The following is a 25784-nucleotide window of genomic DNA, read 5'->3' as shown; positions in this document are numbered from 1 at the left end:
CGAGTTAAGCCAAAATATATGTTGTGTTTGAGATTCATCTTGGAAATTCCGTAAACTGTGTTTCAGGTTGATTAACTGTTGTCGAGTAGTGGCATTCTGTTATTTATGTTTTCTTATATAACTGTTTGCGTTATTGTTGTTTGGGTTTCATTATTGAATATAGAGTTTGATTGCAAGTCCAATAATTCAAATGTGGCAAATTCGCACTGAGAATTTATTCTCACCCCCACCTTCCCCGTTATTTTACAGGTATTGGTGCGACTGATTCCGGAGAGGCACGAGAGTAGTAGGCCTTAGTAGCTTACCAGTATATGACCCTAGATATCTTTTGTTGTATAGATTTAGGGTAGGCCTCGTGGTTGGTATCCGGATGAGATACTTTTGTTGTATTATATGCTGACCAGACTGTGTACTCTGATATATATATTAGAAACTTGTTTGAATTGCTTGTTGTTTGGTTTGAAATGTGAGTAGCCTTGTAAGCATACACGGTGTTGTATGCTTACGGCGGGGGACTGTTACGACCCGTGGCCGCGGGGTGTGACATCATGCCTCTCTTTATCTCTTTACTTGTATTTCTGGACAGATCTATGACTTGTGAGTAGTTGATCATTGTTTCTAGGGTTTGTAGATGGATTTTCTTGATTTGTGTTGCTTTTCTTGATTTGTGTTGCTTTTCTTGATTTGGATCTTGTATGAACTCTTTTGATTGTATTGATTGTGTATTTGCTTGTCTTGATTGCTTTGTCTTGCTGTGATTGCATGTGGTGTGCCTATAGTGGTAGATCAACCCTAACAAGGTCATGTGACCATTGCCTTCTCTCAACCAAACCAATCCCTTTAGGTAGACTTGTTCGAATTGAAGCCGAAAGGTTGAATTCTCCCCTAATTGACAGATTAGAGGATACCTTAGATCTCCAATCAATCAACTAGAGGATCTGGACCAAAACACAAGAGTTGAGGTTTAGAAACCCTAGAAGGTGAAGAATTGACTCCAAAACCTAGATCTTCAACCAACAAACGAGAGTTGAGGTTTAGGAACCTTAGGTATGGTCAATTGAACCTTTCTCAAGAGTTTAATACAAGGTACCAGCAAGAAATGCATCAACTCGAACTTGTAAGCTCTGTTCTGGTAAATCAGTACGGGTCTTACAAGAGTGGTGCGGCCTACCCATACCAAGCCCACACGGCTTGGTGGAACAAGGTTGGTGCGGCCTAGCCGTACCAACTTGGTAAGACCCGTACCACTAGAGGCAAATCAGAGATGAAGTCTGAAACCCTTGAAACATCTTTTATCCTAAATCAAAACACAGTTTATTCCTTTCCTTGCACAGTTACTATTCTATTGCATTGTTTGATTGCTTGAGTTGATTCTTTAGGAATATTAAGTACCAAAACTCCCTCTTTCTCACTTCTAGTTTTTAGTCAAGATAAGTAGATTCTAGATAAAGAAACCATCCCTGTGGATCGATACCCGATTATACTCCTCGATAGGGTTGTGCACTTGCAACCCTAATCGGAAGGTGTAACCGCGGTTTTAAAAGGTACGCTCCCAAGCGTACCAAAACTTGCGTTGCGCTTTCACGCGAACAACTTGCATCAAATCTGGCATGAGGATCTAGTGGATTTTTTTGAAGAATCCTCCTGAAAATCCATCTATCCCTAGCGATTTATTATTTGGCATACTCATGATGGTTACTCTAAGCTCATCTTTTGTTATTGGATTTATTAGACATTGCATATCTTGGTTGTTATGTTCATCATATAATTAATCTGATAATTAATTGGACCATATATACACTTCAAATGTGTAAAATATGTTTCTCAAACCGTCTACACCACTTATTGTTATAGTATTCGAACTCAATATTTTTTGTATTGGTTATTTATTTATTATTTTTTAAATATTATGTCATATACATAATTAGTATATTTTTATTGAAGCATAAGTATCTCACTAAATTATTCTTAACATGTGATTGATAAAAATTATTATAATTGTGAAAACTAAGAATATGAAATTTTATACTGAATAAACAGATAAAATGTCTTAAAAAAATTTTATATGTTAGATTTTACAAAATAAGTTAATATTATGTCTTATTATATTTTTTAAAACCATGTTAGAAATATTATACATATTTTTTTATTCTAAATCATTTATATACATAAAAAATAAAAGTTATTTAAAACTTAAATAAAATTATAATTGTATATTTTATATAAGCAAATGATAAATGATAGTAAATAGAGAAAAGAAAAAGAAAAGAAAAGAGAAAAAACAAGTGGAGTCTATAAGAATATTTTGTTAAGAATTTTGAAAAGAGTATTTTATTCTCTGTATTGAAAAGAAAAGGAAGGAGGCTTTATGAAATTTGTTTTCCGATGAAAACTGTAAAATCTAAAATTGGCGGTTGAGACGAAGAACCGAACCCGGCCATTGGTCCGATAGATGCTTTAGCCTCACCTCAGAGCCCTCAGTGATCGAAATACGGTGGCGCCACCGCTTCTCCCGACCGCACACCCACACCCACACCCACACCCCGTGAAATCGCCATGAGTTCCTTGCTTAGAGACTTCCTCGAGCCGTCTGAGAAAAATCCCAACCTTACAACCGACTCAACAGAGCTCAAAGGAAAGCAAGTGATCGACCTGGGAAGTGGCAGCGAGGTGATACATGTCCCCAGGTTCGTACCCAGGGAACAAGCCTGGCAATGGTATGAGTACCTTGACAAGCACATTCCCTGGACCCGGCCTACCATTCGCGTCTTCGGCAAATCTTCCATTCAGGTTTGCTTGTAGAAGGTTCAATTAAATTGTTACAACTTTTTGCACATTCATAGGAAAATTATATTTTTGCTCCTTTCTTTCGTGTTGTTTGTAGCCTCGAGATACGTGCTACATAGCTAGTGAAGGGCTTCCAGATTTGAAGTACAGTGGTTATCAGCCGTACGCGCATGCATGGGATGAATTCCCTCCTCTCAAAGACATATTAAAGTTGGTAAGGCCATGCAATTTTGTCTCAACTTAGCCTCTCTCTATTCAAATACAATACCATTTTAACTCTTGTCTGATTGTTTTATGTGAATTTAATTATGTGCGTGCTGTTAGGTGCATGAAGCGCTTCCAGGAAGCTATTTTAACAGCCTGGTATTGAATAGGTACAAAAATGGCTCAGACTATGTATCATGGCACTCTGATGATGAGCCACTATACGGGCCCACTCCCGAAATAGCCTCGATCACTTTTGGTTGTGAGAGGGAATTCATGCTGAGGAGAAGACCATCCAGAGCAGAAGGTATATAGTTATGCATTATGCTAATCAAGGGCATTTTGGGAATACAAATTCTGTGTAAGAACAGCTTATATTGTCAGAATTGTACTACAAGTTTACCTTGCGTTTAACACTTGTGTGTTGCTTTATAAGAGCTAAAACTGGTGGGTGTTGTCATTGGCAAATCTAATGAACGAGATGGTTTTCTTGGAAGGTTAAAATAACTACAGAATATTATTTTGCACAAAACTATCTAAAATATTACAATATTTTACTGACATGTTTGTAAAGTTGGTATATAAATTGAAATGTAAGTTTAACAATTACAGTACTACGCACCATTAAGTTCATAACTTTGCACACAATCTAAATTTTGTTCCTTTATGAGCCAGGTACGAAGATTGCAGAGCAGAGCCCCAGAAAGAGGCTCAAGACTCTTGTGCCAGATCAGCATTCATTTTTGCTGAAGCACGGTTCCTTACTGGTGATGAGAGGGTACACACAAAAGGATTGGCATCATTCAGTGCCTAAGCGTGCAAAGGCTGGTTCCGCCAGGATCAACCTTACCTTCCGCCGCATGCTCACCTCAGCTGGTTTTCCAGCCTAATTCTGCTGCCGTTAGACAAGGGAATAGCCGAATAGGATTTTTTTTTGGACTAAATTGTCTTTTCTGATGTGATGCTTTAAGTTTATGTAAATAGAGTAGCTTTCTGATACTAAAAGATGACTTACTGGTATGTAATTAGAGGAACTAGACCTTTTTCTGGAAGGAGTGGTAACAGTCACAGCTCTATTACAGATTTCATCTGTTGCTTCTCAGGAGAATCTTGATTCAGATTTCATCTATTACTCTTTTCAGTACAGTTTGTTATATTACTATTTCTCTATACGAGTTGGTGAGGCCACGACTCTATGTAGGCATGCTATTTATGGTTGAGCTTAACCTCCTATCAGGCAACAGATGTTGCACAATCCAGATTGAGTCTGACGCTGACCCTTACAACAACATTAGACAGCATCAGAAGATAAGGAGCAGATATTCTGTCAGACCTAAAATAGGCAGCTCAGATTGGCTCGAGGCATCCAATGAATTGTTTACAGTTGGAGAAAGAACCTAACTTTTCTCACCCTCACTCGAAGATGTTGAGATATGAAGAACCATTTCCTGATTTAGTTGGCTAAAACTACTGGTAAGAACAGTTTCTAGCATATCTGTGCTCGTGAATTAGAAAAGTTTGATTTCTGTAAAAGAGGGAAGGACCCCTGCAGACAATATATAACTGCATGGTGTGTTAATGCAAATTTAAAGATACACGAAGCATAGAATGATGATAAATAAGGAACAATCAAATAACATAAATGACTCTGCAGTCACAAACAAACACAATGCATTACAGTGCTGATAAATAAGGATGCAAGTTCGATACACACTGAAACACTAGAATACCACAATGCAAACTAACGACATGTCTTTCACAAGGCTCTTAAGCTTAAATTGTTCCACACATACACACAGATGAAGATGCAAAGCAGAATGCTAATAAAACAACCAAATGAAGATACATATAACTCAGCAAGTGGCTTTCACTTTCAAGTTGCGGCCATGAGGCTCTCTGCGGCAATTGAAGAAGGCAGCTGCCACAGGGGGGCCCAAATCATGAACCCTTGAGTAATCTCGGGTTTTGAAATTTGCTCGAGTGCTGAGTTCAGAGATGCTGTGCAGTGGGCCCTTCTGCTGGAACAGAACAAAGACAAACCGGTGGATGCCTACCTGGGGCTTTGGAGCCAGGTATGGGACAATCTCCTCTCCTACATATAATAACACAAATGAGGGATGCATTTGCTGTGTTTTAAGAAACCAAATTTTTCTTTGCTTGTTTTCCCACTAGATTTGTTCTTTCTGTGACAACAACCTAAAGAGTTTTTCTGAACTTGGCATCATGTAGGAAAATTCATTAATCTGTATACCAATATATGAAAGAATGCTAAATTTAATAGTCACTACAAATGTGCAACCTTTTCCTATTTTTCTATAATTTAGTTCTTCTGTAGTGATTACCATCCTGTAATCTTGGGTCACAAAAGTATTTCATTCCAGGATTTTATAGTTTTGTTATAAGTGAAGTAGAGAGAGCTACATTTTACCTTTTGTCACGTCGCCGCCTCCAGGAATATTAACAACAATCCTAAAATTACAATTTGAAAATTAATCAGCTACGGTCAGATTGCATATGCCTTTCTTCTGTTCGATCAATTGCAAACTAGTTGGAATAAACTTTTGATTAGAAATTACTGTAATATATCAATATATGGACCTACCAGTGAACAAATTCTCGCATGTTGAAGTGACAAGGGCTTGGTGAATCCGGATCTATCATGACCTAAATGGGAAACAAGAAAAAATATTTATTTACCATAATTTTTCTTGAAATTATATTTTATTTACCATGATTAAACAACAAAAGTAGGAAAATAAGCAAACCTCAACTATATGGAGATTTTGATACTTACAAGTGTAAATAACTCATTACGCTTTCCAGAGATTTTGATCATTGGAGGATCGGCGATGATTGATGGTTTCAAATCACATCCAGTTATGATATGCTTTCCCTCGTAAGTTACCGACATGTCGATCATCGGCACAAATACATCCAGCACATCCCATATTACCTTTCCTATTACAAGGGGATCTATGACTCTAGCCATTGATGGGATTGAGGCTTAGAGACAAACACAGATAGAATAAGGACTGAGGTGGAGGAACCAAGGGTTAAATTTAAAGAAAGAGGAGATTAGGCCTTAAAAAAAAAAAAAAAAAAAAATCATGCTTAACATGCACCAAAAAGGAGTTTCAACAAAGCACTGTGTTGGTACGAACAGTTACTACTGCCTTGTGTTGTTGCGAACAGTTACTGTTTGTACAATTTTAGAGAAAAGTGAGCCGGTATCTTTGCTATTATTCCAAATTGGATCGTAGGGACTCCACTTTTATATTCTGGACCGTCTGATCTCAAACAAACATGCCGTAATCGACCCGTGACATTTGTTTCAGATCGGACGATCTAGATAGGAAAAGCAGGGTTCTGCAATATGGTCATAAAAAACAGCGGAAATGAAGGCGAAAAGAAAGTAAGGTTAAGCTTCCATATTTTCATGTTAAAAGGTTTTTAACTTTTGGACTAAAGCGCGATGGTTGCTGGAGACGATAAAATAGGAAGATAAGTTGAAGCAAGAAAAACCTTTTTGGTGCATGTTAAGCATCATCATAATTTTCCTATAAAAGATAGATCCATGATTAGACTATTTAATTATACTTTCCTGACAAGCTTGCATAATAGAAGAGCATTAAATTAAACTGTAAGGAAATGAAACAAGGCTTATATAGGCATAACCTTCCATGCTGCAAGTCTGTCAACAAGTGCTGGAGCATTGTCTTTTTTCTTCTTTTTTTTCTTTTGATAACTTCTGGCACGGCAGAATTTGTGTCCAAATATCATCAAACTTTCACAAGAGCTATTGCTGCGACATTACTTAGCATAAACTATATATAACTAAAACCTCTCGAAACGAACTTGTACCTAGTTTTAGTTAAAAAAAAAGAACTTCGACACTAATTGCTACAAATTAGATCAGAATTGAACTACAAAGTAAATGCAATGCTCTATTAGTTAAAACAGAGCAGTTATTGAGTATTATACTAGCGAAACCTGAGGCTAAATCGTCACATTATTGCAGTTTATTTTCCTAAAACTGTGAATCAAATTAAAACACAATAAGTAATCACATTCACAATGAACAAAAATTTACTATCTTTTTCCTCAAAAAGTGAAATAATTTTCAATTTAAATGTTGGAATTATGGATCAATGAAATCCCTTGCAGAGTCTGCCAAGTTCCTCAAAAAAAAAAAAAAAAAATGTTCGAATTATGAATTAGCGTAATACAAAGAACACTTGGTGCAATTTGATGCAGATTAGATCAAATTTGTGGCTTCAAAATGGTAAAAATTAAAGCAGAGCATGCATTTCCAATCAATTTGCAGAACGTGTTATGTGCAATCAACGCCATTTTTTTTGTAGTTCTAATCTCTCTTTTTTTTAGAAACAAGCAGAGGCTTGTAGTTCTAATCTCATATCCTTTTATGTGTGATGTTAATTTATTTGGCACCGATTATTAGCAATTTCGTAGAACTTTGGTAAATCACCGAATTTTTTATTAATAGAAATAAAATAAAAAATATCGAAAAATGGTGTTACTTTTAAATATTTGCGAAAAGTAGGTAGATCGGGTTGTCAGAACCCGTCCCACCGGACGGGTTAAGGCGTCCCGTCCCGACCCAAAAAATAAAAAATAAAAAATAAATCCTGGACGGGTTAAGAGGTCCCGTCCCGACCCAAAAAAAAAATCCTAGACGGGTTAAGAGGTCCCGTCCTGACCCAAAAAAAAAAAAATTAAATCTTGGACGGATTAAGAGGACCCATCCCCCATCTTTTTTATCCGGCCCCTTCCTCTTTTCCTTTCGCTTTCGGTGTCTTCCGTCTCCCCTCCGCACTCAGTAAAAAACGGGGACCAAGGCGAACGAAGGCGATCCAACCCGATCCGGACCATACCAAGGTGATCTCTAGGACGGACTAAGGCAACCCGTCCGGCTTGGTTAATTTCGTCGTTCCTCCATCAGACCCGCCCCTTCGGTTTTTTTTTTTAAATATAATTAAAATCAATTAGTATAAAAGTATGTTAATTTATAGTAATTTCTAATTTGATTTGTTATCAAACTATTGATTATAGTGAATTTTATTAATTTGTTAATTGCATTTTAAAATATTTGATTAGGAGTGTTCAAACGGTTCGGTTTTGGACCGAACCGAATTAGTTCGGTTATTTCGGTTTATTGGATCAGTTCGGTTATTTCAGTTTATTGGATCAATTAGGTTGGTTTTTCAAAATCGAATTATAACTTCGGTTCGGTTCGGTTCGGTTTGAAAAAAATTTAAATCCGAAATAACTGAACCGACCGAACTTGCATATAATATGAATTTGATCGGAACCACACCCTTTTATTTTTTAATACTCCGGTTTATTTCTTAATCAATTGCTTTAAATACTTGGTTTATTTCTAAATATCTTAGTTTATTTCTTAATAGTCTGGTTTATAATCAATTGTTTTAATTAAAAAAATTAATATATTTCGGTTTGAACCGAACAAACCGAGCAAACCGAAATAAAACTTTGGTTCGGTTCGGTTGCAATGCTAATTCGGGTCGGTTCGGTTCTATTTTTAAAACTGAATGAAAACTTTGGTTTGCCAAGTTTGGATCGGTTTCAACCGAACCGAACTGATGAACACCCCTAGTATTGATAGCATTATTTTAATTATTCTTGAGATTAACTATCTACTCTCAATTAGTAGTTGCAATTTATTAGATATAAATAATTCATAGGATTATTTGGACAATATTCTAGCCTAAAGTTCATAGTTCATTAATTTTAGATTTTTTGGTAATACAAGTAATTTAGGTAATGTAGGTACTTATTTTCCTAATCTATTCTGAAAATGAATTGAATTAATTAGATTTTATTTTATTAGTTTGGTAAGTGTATTTTGCAAGAAGTGATAAATTAGATAATTTATTCATCTCGTATTTTATTTATTTATCAATTTATTTATTCTTGTGAGTTTTAGAGTTCATAGGTGCTTAATTTAGTAATTTATTTAATAATATTAGTGGTTAGTAAATTCAGATTGTTATTATTTTTTTTTAAATATCATGCATGCAGAATGTCAAGCAATCGTGATTCGGGTGGCCCTTCACATGCTGCAGCTGCACATGATGATTTTGGTTTTGAATCGGCATGGTCAGCAAATAATTTTAGCAATATATTATGGATGCCGCATGACCAACATAAGATCTCACGAATCCATGATGATGTAAGTTACTCCATGAATCATATAATTTTGTTTTTTTTTTATAAAATGATATAACTATTTGAATTACAATATTTTACTTTAATTAAATTTTATAACATCGACAGGATTACAGAAATGTAGGAGTGGACCCTCGAGGTATTTGGACTGGGATTAAGTACAACGACCTTTGCAAACCATTCTTGCTTAGACTCGGTTTGTATCAGGTTTCTCAAATGGCTCACATAAAAATTGACCCAGCACTCCTCGCTGGTCTCGTGGAGCGATGGAGACCAGAGACCCACAGTTTTCATCTTCCCGTGGGAGAGATGACAATTACGCTGCAGGATGTTTCTTGTCTCTGGGCGCTGCCGATCGTAGGGTTACCGGTGACAGGTCCTTCAGACTGTACTTGGTCTATCTTAGTGGATCAACTTCTTGGAAATGGGACCGCAAGTGCGGTGCTTAAAAAGAAAAAGAGATCGGGGCCAAACGACACGCAAGAGGTTCGAACAACTTCTGGGTATGCTATAAGTTTGAAGGAGTTGCGTATTCGATTTGCTGCAATGCCAAATACGGAACCCGGTGAGCCGACAGAGGAGTAGATACGCCTTTACACAAGGGCGTATGTACTCGATTTGTTCGGGTCTATATTTTTTGCTGATTCGTCGGGAGATTCGGTTCCGGCAATGTATTTACAATTTCTAGAAAATCTTGATTCCCCGGAACAGTACAACTAGGGTGGGGCTGTTCTAGCTTATCTCTACAGAAGCCTTTGTGTTGCGGTTCAGCCTTTGTGTTGCGGTTCAGCGTAAATTTGAATACATTATTCAACGATTCAGATCCGTTAGTAGTCATAATTCCCCAACGAGCGTCGTTGTCCATACATTGATACACCTTCCATGGTTTAGGGATCTCATTATGATTGGTATCTTGATATTTACCGACATTATTTAAGTACGCAACTGCATCTGGATTTTTCTTTCATAATATTTCGAAGAACTCCTCTAACCACCGTGGCTTCTTTTTGTTCACAAGTATTTTAAATAGGTCACAAAGTTTTCTATTGTGTACTTTTTTCATCAAATTCTCAGTAATGTGTTGTGAGCACAATCTGTGAATGCACTCGCCACCATCCTCGTACCAACCACCGTATCTATCGGTGAATACTTTCTTGATTCCCATGTGCCGATCAGAAACAACGCATATGAACTTATTACTAATTACCTCCAGACACAACCACCTCATGAACCATCCCCATATCTGGAAACTCTCTTCCCCGACTAATGCAAAAGCCATAGGAAGCAACTGGTTCTCAGCATCGTAACCGCACGCTATCAGCAATCTCCCTTGATACCTACCAGAAAGGAAGCATGCATCAATACTAATGATTGGCCTGAGATGAGGCACTGCAGCAATGCACGGACCGTAAGCCCACGCAGCTGCCTTAAACAACCTTTCTGTTGGATCTCCTGTGGATTCGTGTGCAACTCCGAATTTTGTCCCTGGATTGTCTTTTTTAATTGCTTCCAACAATGGAGTGAGAAGGTCGTAAGATTTTTTTCAACTACCAAATAGTTGTGCGATTGCCAGCTCTCGACCACGCCACAACTTGTTATATTTGGGAATGATTCCCTTGTATTTTTTACGGACTAGCCCTTTAACGCTTTTAATGGTTAAGGCAACATTCTCCCTAATATTTTCTCGTATAACATCGGTGACCATTTTTGCAGTTAATTGTGCATGATCGGTACGAGAAGCATCGGCATGGCATGTATGTGGTCCTGAAATTGTTCTAATTTCTCACTTAGATGAAAATAATCCAGACTTAGCATACAAACGCCACGCACACCTGGTGTCCTTGCAATTGACTACCATGCTAATTCTATTGCTCCCCGTAATTTTTACTTCAATATTCTTTTTGATGTGATAACTATTTATTTTCAATTGTAGAGCCTCTTTTGAAGAGAACTCATTACTTACAGCAAGTGTATCATGAACATGTTTTGGCCTACTGAAGAAGTTGACATCTGCGGGTTGAAATGCTGAGGTGTCATTGAAGCTTGTCACAGGGTGACTTACACCGCGGTCACTTATGGGAAAATGTTCAGCCTGAACGCGTGGTGTTTGGTGTGATTGTGTTGAGGTATCATCCTGGACATCCCCTTCTGAATTAGCTTCATTATCCCAGTCGGCGTCATCCTCACATGAGTCAGCGTCCTCTTCATCATCACTTTGCGGCACATCATCAAAATCAGTATTAGGATCAGCTGCCTCCGGTGGATCGATCCATGGGCTATTCTGATTATTGTATTCTGTCTGAACAGACGATGACAACTCGTTCAGATTAGGATAAGGATGCAGATAAAGGTCTCGCCTCGGTGCTTGTTGTGTCGGATAGGGTTCAAAGAAACTGGGACCCCCATAGTTACCACTATATTGGATCTGTTGAGGGTCTTGCCTCGGTGTTTGTTGTGTCTGATAGGGTTCGAAGAAACTAGGACCCACATAGTTATCACTATATTGGGTCTGTCGAGGTTCTGGATTTGGTTCTGGTACCATACTATTAACGAATAACTGCGGTTGTATTTCACCGATGATTGAAACCAACTCAATGTATAAATCAAGAAAAGTATACTGGGTTTGGGCACACATACTTTGGATATAAATACCTCTCCAACTCTGATCACACACAATTTCAATTTTCTCATAATAACATCGGGTTGTTGTACCAACATTAACCCGTGCATGTGCTTTTAGGTTATACTCATTCTCGGAATATCCAAGTTGGCGATAAATTTCACCTTTCACATCATACCAACCGTGTTCATCAATCACACTCAATGAGAATTGAGGACTAATACTATACTCTACTCCTTTACGACCCTGTCGTATTTCATCACCAAAATAAATCCTCAGCATCAACATGATTAATTATTTTTATAAATTAACCTGCACAATAATGAATAAATCACATATTATTATTATTATAATAATAAAAACTAATATTAATTAAATTATTCTACAAGAGTTACTAAATGACATAGCAGAAAATAACAAAATCATTTAATTGAACAAATATAAAGTTCAATAATTACGTAAAAACAAATTAAATTTGATAACATTTTAGTGATACCTTACAAAATTTACCTATTGAAATATATTCGTAACTAATATTAATTAAATAAAAATTACATATTATTAACTTACACAATAATGAATAAATTACATATTATTATTATTACATTAATAAAAAATAATATTAATTAAATTATTTTATAAAAATTACTGAATGATATAGCATAAAATATAATTAAGGAGTTACCTATTTAAAATTTGATTTCGCTATCAACAGCAATTACTTCTCTCTGTCTGAGTGTGATGAGCTTCTGTCTCTGTCTGAACGCCTTCTGCTATCTAAGTGACCGATAATTGAAAATGATCAACCATTCTGCGTAGAGGGTATTAAAGTGTAGCTGGACGGTGTAAAACAACCCGTCCTATTTTTTTTTTTCCGCCGGGACGGGTTTAACAAAACCATCCAGATATTTTTTTTTTTAAGTTCGGGACAGGTCCTATAAACCCGTCCGATTTTTTTTTTTTCGGGACGGGTTGTCTAAACCCGGCCATGTTTTTTTTTTTTTTTTTTTTTTTTTTTTTTTGCACGAATTTGGTTAAGGTTAGGCGATTAGGGATGTAACCGGGACGGGTTTATTGGACCCGTCCGGTGGGACGGGTTATCACAACCCGTTATACCTACTTTTCGCAAAAACCCGCAAGTACTCCTCTTTTTCGATATATTTTTTATTTTATTTCTATTAATAAAAAATTCGGTGGTAAATCATATTACTGGGACAGTACTTCCATCGTCAATAAAGAAGAAAACACACAATTCTCAAAATTCCGTTTATCACTGGAAATAAAATGATTGGTACGAATTGATAAACATTAGATCAAAGAGACAATTTTGTGACAAAAAAAAAATCAGCATTTAGACCAAAACAAGGCTTTCTTAATTTACTTGTGGCATTCAATGTCCGAATCCAAAAACTTTTCTTAATTTTTTATAAGTAGAGTATTGATAAACTCCACTTTTGTTTAATATCTACAATTAATTCATTAAATCTGGATTTTAAATTTGTGATCTCTCACACAGAGGGTATTGTCTTTGTCACTGGAGCAGAGGTTGGTTCCTTTGTGTATCAATAATTACAAACTAGATAAAAAGAATGGTTGTATGTCATAAAACTAAAAATCATTGATATGGAAAGAAAAAAAAAAAAAAAAGAATTATTGGTTCAGCTCTCCCACCTTAAGGAATGAAAAAATTCATTAGCAAAAATTAATAATGTGAAAAATTATTTGAGTTTGGTGCATATACTATGAAAGCTGAGACATGCGACAGTAGTTCGTTAATAATTTAAAGAAGAGAATAGTGCCTCTTTAATCAATTTGTGGAACAAATTTTTTGATGCTCCTTTCTTCAACTATCAACTTATTATTGTCACACGCCGTATATTTTTATGTAATATGTACTAGTTTAGCACCTTAATGTTGTTTTTTATTGCTATGCTGGTTATTACTTGTAGCATTTATGAAAACTTTACTATTTTCTTTGGAGGTGATTAATACCATATTGATTAAACTTAGTCTCACTAATTATAAACAATTAAACATTATCTTGACATATGTTCACCCCTAGTTTAGTCTATTTATTGAGCACAGGAACTCGTAGTCGTTGCTGTGTTTGTATGTGAATTATGCCCCAGATTTATTAGAATTTACTTGATCTGAGCTTTGACAATTAATTCTTTGCAGACAAATTTTAGTCTAATCTGTTTCACCTAGTAAGCAAATTATTTTCCTTATGCTTATAATATATATTTATGGGACTTGCGTGAAATTTCCGTTCATCTTGGATGTGAATTAATATTTATTGAGTTCACTGCTGAATTACAGGATATGTACGAATCCGTATCATCTGAGACATCAAATTTTGCTTTGAGATTCGGCGCCCTTTTGAAATGGATGGGGTGAGTTTAATTGGCTTTGAGATTCGTGCAGAAAGAATTTGAATGGTCCAGATTTTACATAGATCCACCCAAAGTTTGAGATATCTCAGAGGATGTGAATTCGATATGTACTCCATTACTACATTCGGGTCTATTTAAGACTAAAAACTCGCCAGGAAGGGCCCATATCAGCCATTGACATCACCAAATGATTTCCCACATAATTTCGAGACAGGGCAACATGAACCTTGAAAATGTTTCTAAATCTCTTTCTGGGTAGACAGTTCCAAATTTCCAAATTACCATTATTAAATCGCAAGCATATTTAATGATATCTAACACAGATATGAGAACATAAAACCAACAGCAGCCATAACATGTATGTAGATTCAAACAATGTAACAGATTATAAAACACAACACCATAAAGGAACAGAATACACAACTTAAACAATTCATCATGGCTCATGCATGAAGTAACACTGAAGTTAACATGACATTATTCTGTATCCCTCCCAAAAATAAATAAAAATAGTTATGCTACAACAACATCAACAACGACCAAAAACTAATCTCTTTAATCACAACTTAACCACTTCTCTAAGAGACTGTTGTTATGCTAATTATCCTAACTTAAAGAACGTTTTCTTACATGAAACTAATATCACACAAGCAGCAGCTAACTGGAGGTCGACTAAACAAGATAAAAACAAAAGAAATCTACATCTCTATCCTAGATTAATTCCTACACTGCCATCAGTACAAATAAAATCACCATCATGGAAACCTTTATTTCACCTTTGTTAAATTTGCTTTCCACGTGCTCTGCAATAATTACATGCAGAGAATTTACTAATGTTAAGAGCTATGATGTAATTTATTTTAATTTCTTAAAAGATGAGCCATTATATATTAGAAAATTACCAGAGGCTCATCTTCATCGTCAGATTGACTCACGCCATCCTCAGAATTCTCCTTAGACCCAGCATCAGGCTCTTCTACCTTTTCAACCTTATTGCCACCTAAAATCAGACAAAATGTTACTAGAAACTTCAAAGTAGCTCAAGCTTTAGTGCCATCATGATATCAAATATGTTACCATTATTTGCATCATCAATATCAGCCTCAGTAGTATCTACAGGAGCATCTGGAATGCTATCCTTTGTGACACTTCCTGAAGGTGTTTTCTTAGGTCGACCCTTTGGTTTGCCGGAATCTTTTTTCTTGGATGAAGGAGACCTAAAACAACAAATCAGATAGTTAGTGCTGCACTAAACTGACCACAAGGAATGATATTAAATTCGGAGTTTTGCAAATGGGTGCTGATACAGTGTCCCTCATTAAGCTCCTGACTCATGCCCCTACAATCTATGGGTTGTGGACCACATGCAAAAATGAGCCCCACCCCACAAATGTGTAAGGGGGGTCATATATTTTCCCTTGGTAAATTACATACTTCTTAGCAGGGGTCTTCTGTGGTATGCTGTCTGTCTGCTTGGCAGTATCCCGTTTTTTCTCAAGAGATCTGTAAACACATAGTACTTGGTTAGGCAATGGTTGAAATAAATACTTCAGTAAGAGCTTTAAAGAAAACACCAGAAAAAAATAAAGGTATATCCTTACTCCTTGGGAGTTGTCTTCTGATCAGTCTTTTGTCTCTGCGTTGTTAAAACACGTCATAATTAAATAAAGTTTTCAGGTGCTCAACTTGACTACTTTACTCTGATAGAAAAATAAATAAAAGACGTGGGTCAAATTAACCTTTGCCAATGAGTCACTGCTGAGGAGCTTCCATTGCTGTTTAGCCAGGTTAAGCACCTCTTTATCTCCATCATCATAGAGAATCTACCAAAATTAGCACAAGATTGTCAAAAACTAGCAAAACATTTCTTGTCAACTATAAAATTCAGACCTTTTGTAAGGCATCTGTAACTCCATATTATCAATCTAAACCAATTAGACTAGAGAACACATAATGTTATTCCTTTCATCCCCCCCCCCCCCCCCCCCCCCCAATGAAAACAAAGACAAAGATCATGAGATTCACCGTGTATTTTTTCTTCCCTGCATCATAGGACCCCACAATGCCACTATAATACCTGATGACAGAAACATGGAAAAAAAAACAGTTGCATCAAATACCTGTTTGAATTTGCTACTAAAATAGTTTCTTACAAGAAGAAAAAAAAAATGTACCAACGAGAGACTTACTTCTTATCAAGAGGCCACCAGACTTTTATTCGTTTACCAATCAACTCCTTGGGATCATCTTCATTACCCTTTGTCGAGCACTATAGGCATTGACACAAAATAAAAAGACAGGCATAGAAGCAAAAATTAATAGCTGAACTAGTAGGCTCAACTATCAAGTCAGTTTATTTATAAACTAACCTGACAAACAGTACATATAGAATCTAATGTTACCTTTTCTAGACCCAAGAAGCTTTCCCTCTTGCGTTTATTCACCGAACCATTTGAGCTCCTGGCATCAACACTCTTGTTTTTCCCTTCAAAACTTGTTGATGCAGAACTTTTGTTTTCCCCCATAGAAACATCTTTCTCAGTTTTAAACGATTTCTTTTCTTCAGTTTTCTTTGGCGGGGACTGGTACACAGGAATGGATCTTTTCTTTTTAGGGGTCAAGCTGGCACTTCCCTTCTCAATTTGCCTCTTCTTCGAGACTAATTCTTTCTTCCGGGCCCCCCCTGTGTTATCCGAATTAATTTCTCTGACAACACCTAATATTTCATCCTCACCATCAAATTCAAAGGGGTCCTTCGGCTTTTCCTCCTTCTTGGACGCCTTTTTTCTTTTTGCTCCCTGGGCTTTGATAATTTTCAGAATTTTGCTCAAGGGCAGCTCGTTGCCATCCTTGTCCGTCACCGGCAATAGGGATTCATCATCAATCTGTATATTAAAGGGGAAAAAGGTCTTATAAAACCAAAACCTCACGAACCTTTCTAACTTCTAAATAGCAAAAAAAAATATATGATTCCTATACCAACTTCAAAGAATCTGAAATATTGATTTAATGACTCAAAAATGTCTAACACAAAAGGTCCATATTTAATCCAAAGAAACATCTTATGGGTTTCAGTCTCAGATTTACAGTAACATGCATGCAATATCAAAATAGATAAGATGGGAATGGAGAAGAAATGAGGAAAGTTTCCTTTTCATTTCCTTTTCATTTTCTTTTCTAATTCTTTATTCTTGTTTGCTCTTTGCTTTTCCTTCTCTATTTTCCAATTTGCAACTAACTGGTAAATTTTGGGGCCTAAAGAACCCCAAAATGCTAACTTAAATGAAACCCAACTCACAAAAGCCAGGTTGCTATTTCCAAAAATGCCCATACTCAAAATGGATAATAAAACCCATCTTCAACTCTGGTCACGGGCGTAATAAGGCCAACAAGTCTAATCGAGTTATTAATACCAACAGTCTGACCTTACTGGCCCAGCCCAACAGTCTCAAGGCCATGCCAAGCTTCACCCTGATCCAGTCTGACATGAGCCTATCACATCCCGTAAGCTTAAACTATGAATTCATTTGTAGGGTAAAATGCATACCAACTCTTCTTCAACTTTAAGAGCCTCAAAATGGGCCATAACACTCTCAGCAGCTGACCAAGTGTGCTTATTCTCCTACATGAGACACAAAAAAAGATAATAAATATAAAATAATAATGACCAGTCATTAAAAAAGTCAACTTAGGTTTCCCACTAATTAGGATTTAGGATTTCACAATACCAACAGACATTCCTGCATTTATTATTTTAATGTAGAAACATGGGCAAATAATCTACTTTTATCAACGTCTCAAAATTACTCACCATGCCATTTTCCTGCTCACTTTTCTCAGGAGTTGTATAAAGCTGAGTAGGCAATGGAACTGCTTGTGTTTGACCAATTTCTGTCCCATCAGAGACCAACCTTTTTGCAATGAGAAGACCAAGGTCGCTTATGGCATGTAAACTCTGAACAAAAGAGCACAAATTGTATTTATTATTTCATAAGATGACATATAAATTCATCAGGCATTTATTGTACCCAGACACGAGGCATTATAGATATACCACATGTAAGAGTTGTAACATACCTGTGTCTTATCTGCATCAATTATATCTTGAGAAGATTTGATACTATGCAGTATTGAGACAACTGTTTTGTAGCTCTCTTTATTTGCAGCTGAGACACCTTGTGTATTTTCATCTCCAGCTAATAGCACGGTGAGAAACAATGAAAGCCGCCTGATAGTTCCGATAAAATTTCAGATAAATAATAATTTCAGAAATAACAGAGAAAAGCTAAAAGTAAAGAAGTTGGCTTTTTCCAGTACATGTTCTAACCTAACCAGTTATTACAAAGGTGGAAACAACAATTAACTGACGTACCAATAAATGGGCCCAAATGCGTCAATTTCTGTGCCCTCCTTAAATTTGGGGCACGAAGGATCATGAGCAAGTGCATGTACCAAATAAGCAAGGATGTACTCTGGGTAAGCCACAAGAAGGTTCATGTCAGCTTGCACTGAGAGTTGGCGCATCTTGACTTGTTGGCATATTTGCACCACTTCAAGTAGATTGTGCTTACACTGACAATACCAAAAAGTGAAAGAAGAAACAAAAATAAAAAAATTGACAAAAACTTGTTGTAAGCAGAAGACAATTATTAGAACAAAAAGCATACAACCAAACTAAAAATGGAACTGTGAGTACTGACCTCTTCATATTCTGGTGAGTGGTACTTGGAGATGTTTAGCAGAAAGGAACAAGCATATTTTGCATCCAATACTCTTTCTTTTATGTATTGATGAACTTTGCCAAGGAACAGCTTTCTTGATTGAGGATTCCCATCCTTTTAAACAAATGGTATTAAATAAAAAACTATACAATGTCCCAAAAACAAAAAAAATTATTGAGTCCAGTGCACTGGTTCGGTTCATTATTAAATTACCTGGGAAATCCTCAGAGTCAAGTAGTAGACATCTGATGGTATTTGTGCATCCCACTGCCTCGATAAGCGAAGGACAGCCTTTGCAGAAGCAAGCCTCAGATGAGCCTTGTCAATAGCACTGCAACCATTTTATATCATCAGAAAAGAAATAAATCAGTAAAGAGCTGCAAGTCCCCACCCCCCCCCCCCCCCCCCAAAAGGTTTTCCACTGACCGTTGTTAACATTATTAACTCAATGTAATAAATGCAGATGGTCAATTACAAGTTACACAACCCTCTTTTCGATACCTAGAAATCATATTTGGAGAAACATCCCCATATGAGAGAATGTTTTTCAGAAGTCTGAGAAGCTTCTCAATTCCTTCTCGTGCATGTGCATCCGTAGAAGGCAAATAGCTGTTCACCAAAGTTTTTAAGCCATAAATCTGCAAGAATGAATGTTTGCATTACTATCCAATTTAACATGACCAAGAAGACAGCAATAAAATCAGTACCTTCAAAGAGCAAAGTTCTGATCTTTCGCTCCATTCAGACTTGGAAGGAGAAACTTCGTCAGCCTTCTGTTCCCGAAAAGGAAAAGAATAATCATTCACTAGCAAAATCATACATCAACAACAACCAAGCCTTTAGTCCCAAACAAGTTGGGGTAGGCTAGCAAAATCATAATAATGAAAATTTGATTTTAAGATTTAACAGAAAAACTCACAATGCTATTTTCCAGTATTTTGCTATTCAAAAAGCCAACTATTTCTTCTTCTCTTGTTTCAAAAATTGGCATTGCAATCTGTGCAATACATCCTAGAGATTGCAACGCAGATGGCAAGTGAACTTTCTCTTCTAATGTATCCACAATCCTCTGCCAAAGAAGCAAAGATACCAATAAATTAGAACAACATTAATCAAATATAAATCCTCTCCTCTTTAGTTTGTCTATTATCTGGCCTAGAAATCAGGTAGTGTCATCAATTTATAGTTTTATACCTAAGTGAGGAACTTCGCTACTAAAGAGTAATGTTGCAGTCAGGGGAGGAGCCAGACTTTAAAGGTATGGGGGTCAAAAACATATAGAGGGTCATCCATATAAAATTTTCATGCTGTGTATGGGGGGTCAATTTTACAGTACCCATAGCATTTTACTCTAAACTATATAGAAAATTATGTGTAAGCACAAAAATTTTGAAAATAAATGGGGGTCAATGGACCCTCATTCACTATGAGTGAATCCACCCCTGGTTGCAGTCAAAGAAGAATAATTATCATGAGATATTGCTCGCACAAATTTCAAAAACCACAACCTTGTAAAGAACAGACAGAGACTTGAGACCATCATCCTTCGTAACAGCAGCCAGGGCATGGACAGAGTACTTTGCCTGTTTCCGGCTTCCTTCCAGACACAGCCTCTCTAGAATTAGATCAATTGAGCTGCTGAAATCAACAACATAAATGACGTTGTAAGAGGTTAAGAAAATTTTGTCTGTCAACTCTAAAACTAATTCAAGTACTGCACCTTGATGTCGTAGCTAGTTCATCACGGATGGTCCCACCAGCTTTGGCCAAAACATGAGCAATGCCTTCTTTCAGTATTTCGTCGTCTTCCTTTATGAGATTTACAAGTGCTTCCTCTGACCCAGAAAAGAGCATAGGAAAGAAAGAAGCAATCACCTAGAAAATTAAGTCACAGAACTTCTTAAGAGTCTGAAAACCAACATGTATAGTCTTCAAGATTGTTCTGCAAGGAATAGTAGAAGTTATTACAGTGAGGAGATTCATGCATGCTGAAAGGAGGTCAATATTCCCAGCAGATTTTTCCTCTGATGCAACAGAAAGGAACTCCTTCACATGCTCCTTGTTTATCAATAGATAAGAGCATCTAGCCGACAGCATGCTCATGAATTCATGCAACGGGTGCTTTTCATCAATTATCTTAAGCAATTCAGCCTTCACAAATAAGAATGTTGTTAGAAATAACCAAAACAATGAAGAGTACGAACTTTTAAAAAACAGTATGATTAACAGTAAAAGAACCAAAAGTTACCCGAATAGAACATGCTTGTTGGAATGGTGTGGCTGGATCAAGCAAGGTGCTTAGTAATTTCCAAACATTGGCATCTTTTAATTGGTTGAGTGCATTTAAGCTCTCTTCTGCCTTTGAATGATCGTGAAATAAACGGGACATGCTCCTAAAGCACACAGATATTCTCTTCTGAAGATCATGTGCCTCTTCCTGTATTAAGAGAATTAACAAATTAAATAATAGGCCAATTAAAAACAAGACATTTATTTGCTATAATAACTCAAAAACAAAGTATATTGATAAATGACAATAACAATGACAATGACAATGACAATAATTACCTGAGATGTCTGTCTAAGGGCAAGGTACTTTTGCACCTCCTGCTGTAACCTGAAATCATATGCCAGCAACACTAAAATCCACTATATACCTATTCTTTTCGGAACACCACATAATTAAAGGAATTATGGTGAAAAGCAAACCGCTGTTTCTGGATTAGAATCTGCTCGAGGGCCTTCGTCTCAATCTTATCAAAACCGGAAAAAGCCCTTACCCAGTGTTTTGCTCTGTCCTTAATAGAGAACTCACCCGGGAAATAATCAATCATAATGAGTTCTATTGTTTCCGGCCTGAACACATTTTAGAAAAGAGATCAGAATAATTTTAATATGTTTCTCCTATGACACATAACATTTATTTCTAGGAAAGAATGTATATATCTCCTACCTAAAATCCTTGTCATAGAGACACTTCAATATCTTTCCTGGTATCCATTCAAATTCCTTGCCATCTTTTGAACTGTCAGTGCTTTTCTCACAGTAAAGCCGGTATATGTCAGCAAGCCTCTTCATGGTGTACTTCTTGACAGATATCTACAACTCAGCCAAAATATTCTCATTAAAATTTTCTGTACGAAAGGCAAAAAATCTAATTCCGGGAATTAAACAAAAGTTTTGAGAACAAACCGATGTATCACGAAGTCGCTTTGCAACTAATTCGATAGTCTCAGCTTGAATTTCTTCAAACTTATGGTGAGCTACGTCACAAATTGCCGCAACTACCTTCTTTCGAACATTATCATCAAAGTCTAACAACCTATCACAGAGCGCCTCTGCATATGTGACCCATACTAATCAATTAACAAAGATAATAGATTCTCATGTGCTTAAAACAGAGAAGGGTAATGCTCTTCCAAATAAAAGAAACCCTTCTTTGACTAGCTAGAATAGATGAAAAGAGAAAGCAAAAGAAGACAAAAGAATGTACGGATTATTTGAGAAGCTTCAGGCCGAGAAGGGTGTGAGATGAGGCAATTCTTCAAATGCTCAATCACCGAAATGCGCAAATCAACTACTCGATCAGTCAACCGCTTCAAAAACTCCAAGAAGAGGGGCTGAAACGACTCTAAGATGGGAACCCCGGGTAGAGAAATTAGCTCCCCTATCAATTCAACTGCTTTACTACGCACTTCAAGCTTGTCTGTCTATAAGTTACAAAAAAGATATAGTTAAACTTTGCTTTTCTGACTCGCAACAAAGTAAAGGATAAAAAAATTTCAAGCATCTCAGCTAAGGGATGCAATGCAACTAAGTAAAGGCCAAACGGAACAGATGTACCTTAATATATAAGGAAATATTAGATAAATAATAAATAAGAAGATTTCTGAAATTGTAGGTATTGTATGCTGACTGATACATTACTAAAATCCTATAATAAGGATCCACCACTATATTAAATACTTCTACTGGTAGAAATTTTTTAATAAGAATCAGGACGTGGAAAAAAAAGGGCAGCAGGGTGGGGGAGAGTGGCGAGGTTGCTTTACCAGTAATTCTCCAGTAATAAAAGGAACTATTCCTGTCAGAATCTGGGGTCCAGACTGGTACAGATCAAATATGACTTCATGATGGTCAATCGTATTGCTCAAGAATGCACCTTCACCAGAAATTGATGAGACGAGAAATTGCTTAATTGGTGACTCAAGCTTTTCTAGACAGTTCTCTATAACACTCTTGGCAAGCCTCCTTGCAGCCAAAGAAAAACCCTAGATTGTCCAAACAACATAAGTATAAAGGCCAAAATAAAAAAAGATAAAAAAATTGAATGTAATCAAATAGAAGGAGAGGAAAGGAACTGACAGGCTTTTTTCTGCCCAAAGAAGATAAAATAGTAAGCAAAAGGTTTTCTTGTATCTCTTCGCTTTCTTCAATAATTACAACCATAATTGTTTGCATTGCACTTACAACACTTTGCGAGTGATCATCACTGTGACAGTAACCAAAAACAAAAGTGAACAGTAAAACTAGGCATAAGTGAAAATCATAGACCAATCTGACATTGGATTATATGTTAGGTTCTAGAATTGTACCTCACAACACTGAAGAAATTATGAAACATCTCATTTATGAGATCATTGCAATCAAGATCAAGCATCACAACACAAGATCTGTATCTAGCGAGTGTTTCTAGAATGGCAACCCTCCTTGGAAAAGTGGCACTATTAGAATCCTTTAGCCCGCTAAAAGTGCCAACAATAATTTCAAACATATCCTGCCAAAAGAGGTGAAAGGACTATGTTAGATAAATATTTTTTTTACACATATATACTGTAGAATACTACAAGAATAACATATTTTAGTAAAGACCAAAAGTAATCTCCAGTAGTCAAGTTATGAATTAATAAGAAAAATACAAGTATGTTTCACTTTTCAAGGAAAACCTGTAATTATTTAATTCTACATGAAAGGAAGAAACAACAAGGAAACAAATGAAATCATGTTACCCTCAAAACATCGTCACTGTAAGGTGCTTCTGGAGCAGTGATTCGTGTGATCTCACAGATGCAAGTAGCAATGATAACCTTCGCATCACTATCTTCATGCTTCAGCAACTCCGGCTTTGAAAATGCATCAAAGCAATCGTTCAAGGAGTCAAGCACCGAGGGGCGTGGTGACTGCTCTATTTCTGACAGGGAACTGGCTGTTTTCTGCACAAATTCAATACACTCATTAGGCTCTACTGGGAACATATTGAGGATGCTTAGCACTTTCTGGCTCTATTAAAAGTTGTTAAAACCTGGTATATTATCATTTATGTTAAGTTGGTTCTAGAGAAGAGACTCACTTATGGTCCCGCAAACACTAAATGCGACAAAATCACATCCAATTAATTTGACTGTGCTTGACAATATTAACAAGCTATAGAATATGTAAACTGAGACTCACTTATGGTACTGCAAACACTAAATACGACACATCCAGCTAATTTGACCGTGCTTGACGAAATTAACAAGCTATAGAATACGTGAACTGAGAATTCATCTGGTTTGTGTTCGGTGATAAACATGAGCGATAGCTTTTGTTATTCCTTGTCTTTGAAAAGAAGTGGCTGTTTTGCTTGGTTATGAAATCCGAGCACTTCTCTGTAAATGTTTATTATAGATGGAAATTTTGCACAGCCAAGGGACTCCAGGAGCTAAATAAAATAACTCTACAATAAAAATGTTCCAAAGATACACTGCTTATGATAAATTGATTCTATCTTGAGATGCCTATAGAAAAGTGCACTATGGTACAACAAATTCAGAATCACGGAAGATTCCCTGACTGGCTCCATATTTGGAACTTCAACTTTAATGAAAACCAATCATAGAAATATAATTTTCAACCACAAAAAGCTTCCTAAAGAACCTTCCTGTGACCAAAATCAGAACAGAAACCATTAAAATTAACCTCCAATACTACCCAAAATCATCAACTAAGCATCCAGGATGACAAGTTTTCCTCCTAAACAACCACAGAAGCTAAAAGCACTGTTTAACCAAACCACATCAACACCTAATCAGAACGTAACATCTAACAGAAATACTTGAAAGTCACTTCCCCAGTTTACTCTGTGCAGTATGTGTGCAGTATATGCAGTTCCTACTCCACGAATTCGATTTTCCAGTTCACAGAAACCAAAGCTTCCCACTTAAAACCTTGAAATTATCATTGATACCACTGCTTGAAACTCTGAATGAAACTAAAAAAGTGATAGAAACCACTAATTTTCACCGGAACGAGTGAAACTCGAAACTTTCCAACGACAGCAGAAACCCTACTTGGGGAAATTACAACGAAAACCCACCAAAAAGCCTAACAAAAACTCTCCAAAATCACTAGCGACAAGAAAGCCAATCGATCTGAGCAAAGAGATCTACAAAATAAACCAAGAAAAGAGAACCGATACTCTACCTTGAGCAGCTCGACTAGCTCATCCTTTGAGGAAGGAGGCGACTGCAACTTCTCGCCGAGCTCTCTGAGCTGCTGTTCGGCCATTTCTGACCGTCAGATCGAGAGTCACTTGATTTTTTGAATTCACTCTCCTCTTCACTCTTCTCCTCCTCTCGCTTGCCTCCCGCTCGAGTCGGGTTTTTTTGGTTTTTTGGTTTTTTGGTTTTTAAGTTCGAAGAGGTGTAACCTTAACCTTCAACCTTACAGCTGCTTGCTTGGTGTTTTTGGGAGATTTTACAACTAGTTTTGAGATTTCGCGACTGATCATGGTAATAACCCTCCGTTTTTCGATTAATTACGGGACTCGACCATAAGTTGGTCTTCTCCAAAGAATTGGATGTAGACCTGGTC

At 36.6% G+C, this 25784-nt stretch overlaps 3 protein-coding genes across 10 annotated transcripts; 1 reads left to right on the top strand and 2 right to left on the bottom strand.

Annotated features, from left to right (window-relative positions):
* Positions 1–2444: 2444 nt before the first annotated feature.
* ALKBH2 (oxidoreductase, 2OG-Fe(II) oxygenase family protein) lies at positions 2445–4055 on the top strand. The gene is made up of 4 exons (XM_078309845.1): positions 2445–2790; positions 2885–3001; positions 3112–3298; positions 3667–4055. The coding sequence occupies exons 1-4, from the start codon at positions 2557–2559 to the stop codon at positions 3879–3881; spliced, it is 753 nt and encodes a 250-aa protein (XP_078165971.1). The 5' UTR covers positions 2445–2556; the 3' UTR covers positions 3882–4055.
* Positions 4056–4794: 739 nt separating this feature from the next.
* Positions 4795–6047, bottom strand: LOC144560137 (protein MOTHER of FT and TFL1-like). Its single transcript, XM_078309293.1, has 4 exons — positions 5786–6047; positions 5594–5655; positions 5420–5460; positions 4795–5083 (listed from the first exon to the last, which is right to left on the bottom strand). The coding sequence occupies exons 1-4, from the start codon at positions 5978–5980 to the stop codon at positions 4845–4847; spliced, it is 537 nt and encodes a 178-aa protein (XP_078165419.1). The 5' UTR covers positions 5981–6047; the 3' UTR covers positions 4795–4844.
* Positions 6048–14618: 8571 nt separating this feature from the next.
* LOC144560591 (binding protein) lies at positions 14619–25715 on the bottom strand. 8 transcript variants are annotated; one of them, XM_078309829.1, is made up of 32 exons: positions 25395–25715; positions 23942–24145; positions 23528–23709; positions 23298–23424; positions 22985–23203; positions 22426–22642; positions 22125–22270; positions 21886–22031; positions 21642–21788; positions 21501–21549; positions 21181–21369; positions 20901–21083; positions 20653–20807; positions 20441–20570; positions 19852–20001; positions 19640–19705; positions 19434–19570; positions 19146–19263; positions 18912–19046; positions 18584–18783; positions 18289–18439; positions 18023–18166; positions 17759–17833; positions 16614–17096; positions 16401–16480; positions 16237–16288; positions 15951–16034; positions 15813–15847; positions 15646–15714; positions 15289–15428; positions 15114–15211; positions 14619–15014 (listed from the first exon to the last, which is right to left on the bottom strand). In XM_078309829.1, exons 1-32 carry the CDS (start codon positions 25476–25478, stop codon positions 14979–14981), a joined length of 4431 nt encoding a protein of 1476 aa, XP_078165955.1. In that variant the 5' UTR covers positions 25479–25715; the 3' UTR covers positions 14619–14978. The 8 variants fall into 8 exon arrangements, with proteins under 8 accessions (XP_078165955.1, XP_078165957.1, XP_078165956.1 ...); XM_078309831.1 differs by having other exon boundaries at positions 19640–19702; XM_078309830.1 differs by having other exon boundaries at positions 20441–20567.
* Positions 25716–25784: the final 69 nt, after the last annotated feature.

Source organism: Carex rostrata, chromosome 10 (assembly GCF_964058835.1).
Source record: "Carex rostrata chromosome 10, lpCarRost1.2, whole genome shotgun sequence".
Taxonomy (NCBI): Eukaryota; Viridiplantae; Streptophyta; class Magnoliopsida; order Poales; family Cyperaceae; genus Carex; species Carex rostrata.
Note: the sequence above shows the minus strand (reverse complement) of the source record. Positions and strands in the feature narration are given on the sequence as shown.